At 37.4% G+C, this 13,227-nt stretch overlaps 1 protein-coding gene across 1 annotated transcript in view; it reads left to right on the forward strand.

The window, feature by feature from the left end:
* Window positions 1-1,043: 1,043 nt before the first annotated feature.
* aebp2 (AE binding protein 2) overlaps window positions 1,044-13,227 on the forward strand; it is a 37,090-nt gene continuing 24,906 nt past the window's right edge. The window contains 6 exon segments of the mRNA XM_089126735.1: window positions 1,044-1,617; window positions 7,801-8,011; window positions 8,111-8,218; window positions 8,860-9,067; window positions 9,070-9,263; window positions 10,549-10,616. Of these exon segments, the coding sequence (XP_088982861.1) occupies window positions 1,178-1,617; window positions 7,801-8,011; window positions 8,111-8,218; window positions 8,860-9,067; window positions 9,070-9,263; window positions 10,549-10,616 (1,229 nt within the window). The 5' untranslated portion in view covers window positions 1,044-1,177.

Genomic DNA, 13,227 nt, shown 5'->3' on the forward strand with positions numbered 1-13,227 from the left:
TAATCAAGTGTGACCCATTACATTTATTGATGTATTCATCTTATCCGAAGCAAGAATAATGGAATAATTCCAAGAATAATGCTGAAGTGTGAAATCACCATTGTTAATAAAACACCTAAAAAACTCGGTATTTTGGCACCATCTTGTGGTTGGACGCAGTATTGCAACACGACTAATGGCGCCATCTGCTGGTCATGATGTGTAAAATGCTTTGTAATGATGACGAGTGTTTCATAATGTGCAGTAATGTTCTGTAATAATGATCTTCAATGTTGTGAAGATATTTAATTTGGGCCTCGAATCACAAGTAATGCATGATTTGCATGAAACACTGAGAATCCGGATTGTGTAAAATCCTATCAACAGGAAACTGACGCCATCTAGTGTTAGTTTCCAGGAAGGGACGTTTTAAAGGTCTAAATGACTCGTGATATTTTCCAGTTTAAAAAAAAAATGATTCTTCCGCTGGAGTTTTATCTTATCACACGAGTTTATTTATCTATTTATTTACTAACATATACTCCTCATATATTTTATAGTCAAATATTTCTACAAACATTTTAATTACATGTGACGTCACGTGGTGTAACCATCGAGTACAAAAATTGTGAATACGTTGTGAATGTACAACGGATTATTTTTATTTTATTTCCAAAGGTACTCAAGGAAAATATATGTTTACAAATATATTCTCAGCCTTTTAATTCGATTATTATATATCCGTTTCAGAAAAAAAATACGACTATAAATGAATGCATCTAGACTAATTTCAAATTCTTGTTTTATTTTATTATTCAACCATATTCGAGGAAACGTTCAAATAATTTAGATTTGCATATATATAAGTATCTTTATTGTGTTTTATAGCATCAATGTTGCCATAAAGAAATGAGAGTAAAGAAATATAAAATGATTTTGAGATTTGCATTAAAATTAGCAATATTACAAGGTCAGTCAGACATAAAATAATTAAAACTTTTCAACTTCATTTTGGATATTTGGTGTTGCGAGCACGTGGAGGCACTCATAATAAGCGCTGACGTCACGCTCGCTCCTCCCCGCGCGTCCCCGATCAACCTCCAGTTCCACGATCCGTCCGGTTGCCGAAAGTCTTCGCGTTTCACCCGTTTCCAGTCGCTTAAACCCGGCCAGACCGCAAGCACACGAGCGGAACCCGATGGCTTCGACGACTTCTGACGGTTCCGAGCAAGAGTCGGCGAACCAGAGCGAACAAAACGGCGATGGGAGCGAGTCGGGCCTGCGCGCCGCCGATCCGGAACCGGCCGTTAAGATGGACGGAGTGCAGACTGACGAGAAGCTCAACGGACACCAGTCTACCGAACAAAGCCCGGTGGAAGCCACGCGGGGAGACGGCGGTAACGACGAGGATGTCGAGACGGAAGCGGAGCCGGAGAAAGAGCCACAGAAGAGCCCCGGTAGCGCAGACGGGACGGTGGAGCAGATAAAAGGAGAACAAAGAGGGGATGAAAATGCGTCTTCACCGGCGGAGAAAAACAGCGGCGGCGCCGGCGGAGGATTGAAGAGGCGCGCGAGCCTGGAGATGATGAGCTCGTCGTCGGACGGAGAACCGCTCAGCCGCATGGACTCGGAGGACAGGTGTGTGTGTGTGTGTGTGTATAAACCCATCACCCGAATAATTTGTCGTTTAATATTAGTTCTGGTGATAAATCACGCCTTTCGCGCGCTGTTTAGATCAATACTCCACTCTCTCAAGCGAGAAATGTGTAGCTGAACAATTAGAGAGGATCACATAACAAAAACACAAACACATAAATAACACAATTATGAATAATTATTATTATTAAGGAGTAAAGTGCAGTCTAATGGACGTTTATTACTATGTTATAAAAGCAGAAATGCAACAAATAATATATATTCTGCAAATCAGTTGTCATACTACTAGCTATATCATAAAGCTATATTTATCAGACGTACATTGGGGTTTATGTCTAATGTCAAAAAGCAGAAATGAAACCATTAAAATGAGTTCTGTATATCAGTTAATAAATGCTTAAAGTAGTGAGCATATAACTATCAATATTTCAATCTCTTCTCATTGCTATTATTAGTTTTATTCATGCAGAGTTGTTTTGTAATGTAAATGGTTGCTTGTGTATGTCATTTATCTTAATGAAAATGGCAAAGAAGTCGAGTAATTATTGAAACAACACTCATTTCATAAGTTATCAAAATTGGTGTAAAAAGGCCCTTACACACCTAGGATGAAATAAAGATATCGTTCTGAAAATCATTGTAATGTAAAAGAATAGCAGAGTTCACCAAAAATATAACAATAATGGCACAGAGAAACGATTTCGCATCACTTTCAGAGCGATTTTTTTTCCAGCTGATGGACGATAAAAACATTGACAGCCAATCAGAATTCAGAAAGCAGCAAACAATAAAAGTGTGCACTTTACAGAGCGATATGTTAATTATTTGTGATGTGCACAGGTTTTATCTCTGTGTTTGCGTCGACCATGGAGAACATCAATCTGTCAATAATCCCAGGTGTATATGAACCATATTTCTGAGTCTCTTGGCACCGCAGTAACTCATTATCCCAGAGTTTATTTGTTCACACACAGCAGTAATCCTTAATAGAAACACAAAAGGCGATGTTGGGTGAACGTTCACCTTCAGTGTATAGAAGAAAGGTCCAATGAAAGTGAAATGTTTAGCCTCAGCCATTTCAGAACGATTAAAGCGTATCACAATCAGTTATTTGTCAAGTCATCTGATCTTACCTTTATTTTTTAATAGCACTTTGTACAATAGAAAGGATTTCAAAGCAGCGTCTCAGTAATAAACAGGAAAGTAACAGAATTAATAATGCGAACTTATTATAAATAACCTTTAAATCATCTTTAATCATCATTATTCAGTTCAATAACTGTAAAGATCATCAATTATGAAACAAGTTTGATTCAGACAATTCAATTAGATTCAATAACGTGTGGATGTTGCTTCATTTATAAAGCAGCAGACAATAGTGTGATTATTCGGTTCCAGTTTTGTTCTCATGTGATAGTCAGTGCAGTTAAATCAGTATTTTTGGATAATATCCATCAGTTTAAATCAGTCACCGCATCGGGCCGGCTTGGTTTCTCTGGAAGTTGACGTCGGCCTGGTTTCGTGACTGCCTTCCTTATCAAACTGAATGCATTGCTTTGAACTGGTTTTACGCTCCGAACTATGAGACCTTTCGCCATCTTTCCACATCCCCAGGGTGTGTTTGTGCCAGTGTTTAATGGCGCTCATCATTAGGGCTGGGTGTTGAGACAAATTTCACAATTCGATTTGATTTCGATTCACAAGTTTGCAATTCGATTACGATTTGATTCAATATCGATTATTTTGGATATCAGTTACAATAAATGGCAAATTTTCTCAAGGGAATCAAATCTCTTAACTAATGCTGTAAACTATGGGAGACTAGTTGTAGCCTATAGGCTTCATTAGCCTATTATGAAGGTAATAATGAACTGTTTTGTAGCTATACAAACACTTAAATTACACTTTTATTTATTTTTATAATAAAGATTATATGAAATATAAACATTTAAATGGTGGCGGTCATAAAAACTTGCCAGATTTATTCAAATATGCATTAAATATTGAAGAACATTAAGATTATAATGCATATGTAATATGGTGTATATATTTAGCAAAATGCTCCTCTCTGGAGTTATTTTTTTTCTAGCTGACTAACGAGTTTATGCGGGTTTTCTGACGATACATGACATTGATTGCAAGCTGTTTAACTGACGTCTTTCCACGGTTGAAACGCTGATTGAGTGAATCAATGTGACATATGGATTTCGATAAGTTGTACTCTATCTTTAACACACTTTCAGATGCTCATTTATGTTTATTTCACCCTGTAACTGGTATTATTCAGCCAGAAGAGAGATCAGCGCTGCTGCTTCTCTTGAGCTGCACCAGAGCGATCTCACGCCACAGTGCCAAAACGCTATTTATGTTTTTGAATTTCTAAAGAAAATGGACGTAATTTGAAAATTGAGACTTTTGTTTCATATCAATAGTAACAAAAGACAAAGATTATTGCGTTTTTTTGGATGCGCGCAGCCGCGATACAATGTCCCATTCATTCAAATGAAACAGGATGACTAATCGATTCTTGAGACTTAAGAATCGATATCGGTTCGTAAAAATGATAATCGATTAATATCGAGAAATCGATATTTATTACCCAGCCCTACTCATCATATTAGGGTGGCTCTTTTATTATTTGTATTACTCTAAAGGCAGGAGGATATGTATTCCTCATCCTCCATGTGGTTACGAGTGTGCTGTAGACGGCCTGGCTCACTCACACACACACACACACACACACACAGCACATGGGAAATCTCCATAGAGGATCCGCAGGCACGGTGGAACGAATCACAGTGAGCACAATGTATCAGGTCAGCCCAGCGGTGGAGGCTGGAGAAAGAGGGAATGTGTGTGTGGATGGGAATCCCTGCTCTGTGCCAGACGTGCTGTTTTTGTTGAGCTTTTGGTGGGAATAAAGCTCTTAAATCCGAGTGGAGGCCCTGAGCCCTGCTGTTCGGCCAGCTGGAGGGGTTGAATGTAACTTTTGTGCGGGACATCTGGGAGAGTATGACCCAGACCACACGACAACTGAAAGATAAGACTAAAGTCATGCCTTTATAGTGTTGCTTTTGGAAATGTTCGTTCATTGTCTTGAGATCCACAAGTAGCCCAGGTTATTCATCAAAACAAGTCATATTGATAATAAATTGTTTCGTCATTTAGCTGATAATTTAGTAATACTTTCTTTAGAAATACTACTAAAATCTATTTCATTATTTACTAATATACTATGAATCAAAAGTTGACCTGCACTAATAATGAATAGTTGTATTATTAACAGTGTTGGGTGTAACTAATTAATTACTAAGTAATTAGTTACTGTAATTTAATTACTTTTCCCTTGAAAATATAAAGTAAGGGATTACTCTTCATTTATCTGTAATTTAATTACAGTTACTTCTGATGTAATTGAGGTAAATACTGTGTATAGATTAATCCGATCTCACAGCGATTTGTATGCATTTCATGAGGTGTCTAAATTGTACTACCGCATTCGTATGAATTATTGTAAAATATGTATGAAAAAAGTGTGAAATGTCATGAGATCAGACATAAAACAATAGTGGGTTTAACATCAAAATGTATTGTCTGATGTTAAAAAGTATGTTTTTATAACGTAACCTTCTCCACCTTGGTCTGTTTAAGGATAATTCATGCAATTTTATAGTATTTATTTGAAAAAATTAAAACAGATTCATGTCTATTCTTGTATTATTCAGCTGGTTGAGATTGATATGGGATTTTGAAAGTAATTAGTAATTAAATACTTTTTAGATAGAGTAATTAGTACAGTAATCAAATTACATTGTTGAAGAGGTAATTAGTAACTAGTAATTAATTACGTTTTTAGAGTAACTTACCCAACAATGATTATTAATAACTAACATTAATAAATACTGTAACAAACATATTGCTCATTGTTAAATGAGTAGTTCACTGTTAAAAAAATTTTTTTTTGCTGTTAATTTACTGCCATGTCATCCAAGATTTTAAAGTGAACTACTCCTTAATGTTAGTTAATGCATTAAGTTGATAAGAATGTAAATCGGTGAACCTTGAAATCCAATGTAAGTCGCTTTAGATAATATGTAATGGGACCTTATTGTAAAGTTGTATCAATAGTTTTGCATAAAAGTGCCATTTTCATACTGTTAAAGAGATGCTGTCTGGTGAATTTGTGGACTGGGTAAAAATATTCCTATGATTCCTACGTCTTATTAGGACACCAAAATTTGTGTGGTTATCCTCTAGAAATCAAATCATCAAGGTTTAATGTCAGTGATGCCAAACACCAGACCAGATTATGTGAAAGAGCAAATGAGTTTTAAGAGGGGAACTCCACTGGATGGGACATTTGAGTAAAAGCAGGTGTTTTATTGTTTGCTTGTCCACTTAAGCAGGTTTTGGCACAGTTTTCTGAATTAGATTCTCAGTGTACGTTGATCAGCCAGCTGGACCGAGCGATCTGTGTGTGTGTGTGTGAGGTTTTAACACCCTTTGTAGTGTGTCACATGAGCGAGACAGCTTCCAGAAGAAAAAAAAAACGATGCTAATGTCTTTCATATGCCAGACCTGGTCTGCTGCTGTCACTCAAAATCCACATTCAAACTGTTTGTGTTTAGTAACCCAGTTTATGCATTTAAGTTGTCTCATATTAATCCATTTAATTCTAAAATGAAGTCAAGCATGCTATTATAATTGTGGGGATAATAATACAATTTTATTTATGTGCATTCTTCAGAAAATTTAAAAATCCATTTTCAGCAAAAAGTCATTGCACTTTATCACTTCATCGGTACGGTAGTCAGACTGGCATTTGGAGTTTGTCTCTGATTACCCAGAATCCTGTTCTCTGGCACATCCTGGGATTTTGCGTCAGTTGTGGGCAGTGAAGTCTGAAAGGAACCAACAGATGGAAGTGTGTGTGTGTGTGTGTGTGTGTGTGTGTGTGTGTGTGTGTGTGTGTGTGTGAGCCTTTCCTCTCCCCTCAGGAGTCATTCAGTCACAATCACTGGAGTTCATGGGGCTTTACTGTGGTAGTTTACCGCTGTCCTCTCCCACACTGCACAGCTGCACACCCCTCGCTCAAAAGCTTACTGTTACAGCGGTTGTGTGTCACGGTTAGGTGCTCGCCCCACGGCAATGACCTCATTTACCCTTCACAAAGACTCGTGGTTCATAACGTGGGTTCTGGATTGATTTTGCATCAAAAATTGAGATAAAGTTTCTAAATTAGTCGTGCTGTTCAATTAAACTTTCCCCATTTAGGTTTTGTGTTACTGCTTATCTATGCCACAACTCGTCACTTTTAATCTCTGTTCATTGTAGAGCCCGACCGATAAAGGATTTTGAAGGCCGATACCGATACAAACATTTTTGGGTTTTAAAATCCGATATATCGGCCGATATTTTTTTTTAATTAAATATTGTTGGATTTCACACACGTGTAAAAGAAAAGCTAACTTTTCTGCACAAGATACGTTTGATACTTTTTCTCTATGTCTAAATGTTCACTCCTCGCAAGTATAACTTACATTTTACAATGCAGGGACTGTAACTAGAGATATGCTAGTTATAAATACTGTAATAATTACTTTATTTAGGCAGAAAAAGTTCATTGTGGTTTCCAAGCTCATTAATGTTAACGTTAGCGGTCTTCCACTGATGATAGTGGTATTAGCTAGCTTTGTGGTTAGCTAGTCTATGATGAGCCATAATTTAGCAATAGATAACATCATACTGCAAATTGTAAAACATTTTCAATATAACAGGCCAAGGAGAGATGATTAAAGCGTGTTTCGTCTGTTTTTATTTTATTTTTTAAATATTCCTTTATCGGCCATTATAACTGCCGATACCGATATTTTGAAAAATGCCTAATATCGCCCGATAATATCGGCCGGCCGATATATCGGTCTGGCTCTAGTTCATTGTGTGAGTGTGTTTTTCTAGGGCCAGTTTTGTGCATACAGATGAGCTAAAAAGGATCATTTTAGCGAATAATCAACACTACAATGGGATTTATTCCAGAAAACATTATAAAAAGGGCATTAAAAATTATTTTGATGCACCAATAATTGTATAAAGTCCATGTTTACTGTCATATCAGTTGTTGTTGCACCTTTCCTATATATATGTATATTAAAATGTGTGTTTCAGTATCAGCAGTACTCTCATGGACATGGAGAGCATCGCATCCAGTGGTCGTTCCACTCCAGCTATGATGAACGGTCACGGTGGGGCTTCTTCCTCCTCCACGAAGGGCTCATCTTACCCCTGCTGCTGGGATCAGTGCCACATGCTGTTCAACACCAGCCCGGACCTGGCCGAACACATCCGTGGAGTGCACGTGGACGGACAGCGCGGCGGGGTTAGTGTGTGTGCATGATATTTTCTCAGGTTTACTTTAAGGCGTTTGATGTACTGAGTGAAATTCTTACATTGTTGTTTGCACACCTGTTCCCCGCAGGTTTTCGTGTGTCTTTGGAAAGGCTGTAAGGTGTATAACACACCATCCACCAGTCAAAGCTGGCTCCAGAGACACATGCTGTCACACAGCGGAGACAAACCTTTCAAGGTCAGCCTCTTCTTTGCACACATGCACATTTAATTTGTAAAACAGCAGTCAACAACATTGGATCAAAAAAGTTAAAGTTGTCCTTAGGGATGGGCAACGATTAATTATTATTTTCTATATATAAATACACACACATGCTTGTATATATTTAAGAAATATTTGCATGTATATACTTTATATATATTTATACAAAATTAATATTATGTATAAATATAAATATTTGATGTATTAAGAACACATATTTCTTAAATATATACATGCATGTGTTGGTATTTATATATACAAAATAATTATACACACCACACACGCATATATCATGTAAACACAAACTTTTATTTTGGATGCGATTAATCGTTGTCCTACCATTGTTCAAAATTCATGTGATCCACTTCAAATGTTGACTACTGTGTAGAATTCTTTTTTTTAAGTATAATTTAAGAAAAATAATTGGTGAAATCCTTTTGCAACATGCACCCTACATGTACATACTGTAATACTAGTATAACGTTTTGCATACTGCTATATTTTTGTTTGGCTTTGCAATAAAAACGCTGTCCACAGTTCTCATCCTGTAATTATATCCCTATACTAGTTTTTCATTGACTATAATTACTCTGACCGTTCTCTCTCTCTCTGTGAAGTGTGTGGTGGGCGGTTGCAATGCCACTTTTGCCTCCCAGGGGGGGCTAGCGCGCCACGTGCCAACCCACTTCAGCTCCCAGAATTCCTCCAAACTCTCAAGCCAAACCAAGGTGAAGGAAGAGTCGCCTTCCAAAGCGGGCATCAACAAACGGAGGAAACTCAAGTACAAACGGCGACGGTCGTTGCGTAAGTGTCAGTGTATCTTTGATCTTTAATCCGTTTTCAGCTCTGGTTTCAGAACTCCTTCTCTTTAACCCCAGTCTTTTTCCTCCCATCAGCGCGACCTCACGACTTTTTTGACGCTCAGACCATGGATGCAATCCGTCATCGTGCCATTTGCCTCAATCTGGCGACCCATATAGAGAGCCAGGGCAAGGGCCACAGCGTCGTGTTTCACAGTACGGTGGGTACCCACACTTCACATCCTTAACCCTAAAACCGTATTTTGGACAAATGTGGGCAAAATAGTTTTGATTTATTTTTAATAAATACTTCCCTTGATCTGAGCGGTACAAGACTTGGCTACTTTTCCTAAGTTTGCCTCCTGAACACACACAATTTTTGTTTTGACTCAATTCTACAATGTTAAGTGGGTGAAAAAAAACCTCCTTAACCTTGTATTTGGGTCAAAAATGGGCATCCGTAGAAATGAATGGGAAAAACTGTAATTTAGAGCATCCTAAAATAAGTCAAAATAAGACACCAGGTGACAGCAAAGTTACTTCATCTTTAGGTTTTAGCTGTAAGAACTTATTGGAATTATATTTTAATGTAGTTAAAAAATAAAAATAAAAAAAAAACATAAAAATAAGCATAACTTACATAGAAAATATGGTACTTTTTGAAGTAAATAAATTCAAAAATACCCCCAAAATAAATAAAAAAAACACCATAAATGGATAGACAAAACTTTATCGAAGACAGTGATATAACATTTATAATAAATAAAAATTAGGATCACACCAGAGTCCTCTGTGCCCACATTTGTCCACAATTACAGGATTAAGGGCTATAAAGTGGATCACGAGCATACTATTTCTGCTGTACACATTGTACATTAAACAGTGAGCTCTATTGCATATTGCTTCACATGCTATTTTTAAGCACTGCAGTGATGAGTTTTATCTGGGAAAACTTTAAAGGACCTGTAAAATAATATTACAATAGTCTTATTCTCTTTTACATTTTGAAAGTTGAATTTTATTAAATGTTTGTATTTATTATATTGTTCATTTAATCTGTATACAATTTAATATCCTGAAAAGCTGATATGGCATGGCAATACATTTAAATACAACCAAACAACTTTGTATTCTGCACTAGTGTTACATTTCAAATGCAGCCCATGTCTTTAGTATAGAAAATATATTTGTTTTTAGAGAAATTGCTGAATCATGAGAAAGCGTTTTTTCTTTGTATGTACTAGTCATTAGCATGACTGCTTTCCATAGCCATCAAACTCGGTCGGGACTTGCTTGGCTCTCACGGTCCAGTAGCGTCTGTTTGCGCTGCTCCCCTGTGTCTTTGATTAAACTGTTAATGAGCTGCACAGGCCCTCCTCTTCACAGCCTCGCCTGCTGCTCCCAAAACCCCATGAAAACTGTCCCATTTAACCAGCATGCATCAGCTTCTTTTACAAACCCGTAAAGGAGTTCTCATACACCTTTTCATTGTGTGCAATTGAGCAGGTGATTGCCAGGCGAAAGGAGGATTCTGGGAAGGTGAAGGTGCTGCTTCATTGGATGCCGGAGGACATGTGAGTATATGAAAGCGCACCACTCACCTCAGGGCTCTGCACTAAATGTCAGCCGTTTATATGAGTCAGGAGCCACCTGAGGGTGGCCTTATGCACTGATGCTTCAAAACACACACATGTACGACCCCATATACGTCACAGAACGACGGTTCTGAGGCTCCTTAAGTCACATTAAAAACACACAGACTGATCTACAGCTGACTGTATAGATGTTATGAGTCCCAAAGGAGAAGTTTAGCATTCCTCCCTCCAGCATGTGTGTCTCCTGCTGTGCAGAGATACAGACCAACACAACGACTACATATCACACAGTGTAGGCTAATTGCCTACTATTATTTTTTTAAATAATTGTTTATAATTGTGAAACAGCATACAACGCGATGGCTTTTGTACGTCTTTTAAGTACTTTAATTCATGTTAAATAAAGCATTTTCTATGTAGTATGAGTGTAATATGGACATACTACATCCATCATGTTGTTATTGTAATATGACCTTCCAGCGTCAGTTGCGTCGCTTCACTGCTATTCACAAATCCTCTGTCATGGTCTCATGGGATAGTACTATAGCTCGCTGGAAATAGTTGGTCATCCTGGTACTTTTTGTCTGCTTTTTTTTATGAACGCAATGAATTCACACATACTTTTTCACATAATGTATATGCAGCCCGTTTTCAGCGTTGCGCTCGTTGTCTTTTGACTTCCTGTCTGTATCTCCACAGTGATCTTGCATAGGTATGAATGAACTGCTCGTAAAACATTTCCCGGTCGACATTTGTTAAGACATCTACTTTACAATGATCCTGATAAACATTACAATGCTCATGATCATTTTTCTTAACTCTACAATAAGTAAATCCACTTCACCAGCTAATTACTCCTCGACAGCGATGCCATAGAAATATACAGAGTTCAGAGACAATATTCTAAAGATGACGGCGCCCACGTTTCTCTGGTGCATAAGGTCTATATAGTTGAAGTATGCATATTTAGTATGCTACATTTGACAATTGAAATTTCCAGTTCTCATCCCATTATTAACAGATCATTGTTATGCATTATAAAGTTTTGTATAAAAACTTTGTTTTTCTGCAAGCAAGCAAGCAAGCAAGCAAGATTTATTTATAGAGCACTTTAAATTCCCAAAAAATTGGGACACAAAGTGCTGTACAGTAAAACATTACATATATAAAAAAGCCCTACATAACCATAGAAGAAAACAATAAAATCAATCTAACCTAACCTGGATTATCAGTTTCATGACTGACATGTACAGTAAAACAATACATACATAAAAAGACTTACACAGCCATACAATGAAACAATAAAATCAATATAACCAAAACCAAATCTGGATTTTCAGTTTAACTTAACAAAAGCCAAAGAATAAAGATAGGTTTTTAAAAGAGACTTAAAAACAGGCAATGATGATGCCTGTCTAATGTTCAAAGGTAGATCGTTCCACAATTTCGGAGCTGCTACAGCAAATTATTCTGATCAAATAATGGGCCACAAAGGAAGTTGATGCCGCTTCCAATGCACGTATCAGACTAAAAATAGAGGATCAATTTTAGAACATTGTTGTATACAGTATCTGACCCAATGTGCTCTTTATGTGAGACATTTATTTTGGCAAGCCAAGTGTTGATCATTGGGGAATTTTATGCTTACGTAATCTTCTTTATCTAAAAAATAGTAGCGAACATGCCATCACTCCCCGTCTCTCCTCCATTCTCGTATTATTACACTCTTTACTTCTCACTAAATCCATTTTCTTCCTCATCTGTTGTTTATTTCACTTTACTCCCAGTTTCTTGTGTCCTCATATTCAGCAATGCATTCAGATTAATATGGTAAATGTCCACATTAATGTCAAGTCTAATGGATTGAAGAGTGCTGACCTGGAAACAAACTGTCTTTTGAAGTCTCTCCAACCCAAATACTTTTAAAGGGTATCCTCTTGCTCTCAACATTTCCATGGCTTAGACAATTTCCATGGCTTAGCCTTTGAACGTTACCTGTTACCGGTCTCACATTCCCACTGTAATTTTAGTGTAAATGACCAAAAGTGACTTCTATGGTAAATGAACCTTTTTGCCGATTTGCACGTTTGTACTTAAGTGTTACGCCCAGCCAGCTAAAATGGTCCGTGTTGTGATAATTGGTATACTCGCATACCTTTCCACTTATGCAAACCTCCTCACGGGACTGTGTGCGTGTGCACGCTGCTATTTCGAGACATCAATCTGAGCTGGAGGAATGTTTGTCAGCTCAGCGATAATACAGAAGAAGATGCTGTCTCGAGAGATGTTTAAAGTGGATTTCTGGGTCACCACAACAATCCGGAGCCAAACAAGGCTCCTCCGTGAAATAACGGGAAAAAAGGGAAGCATTTTTAATAATCTTATTGTGGAATGTGTGTTGGAGGAATGAAGGGCTGTGTGTTATCTGGCAAATGCTAATATTTATATGGAAGCTATGTTTGGGTTCAAAACTAGCATACTGCTTACATTTACATGTATGCACACTTGGTGTCCTTTTTTGCAATGGCTGTAACCAATCAAAAAGTGACCCAGTGTCCCTGACTGAACCCTTTACTGCATACTGTTCATG

This window comes from Pimephales promelas, chromosome 24 (assembly GCF_988280905.1).
Source record: "Pimephales promelas chromosome 24, fPimPro1.hap1.1, whole genome shotgun sequence".
Classification (NCBI taxonomy): domain Eukaryota; kingdom Metazoa; phylum Chordata; class Actinopteri; order Cypriniformes; family Leuciscidae; genus Pimephales; species Pimephales promelas.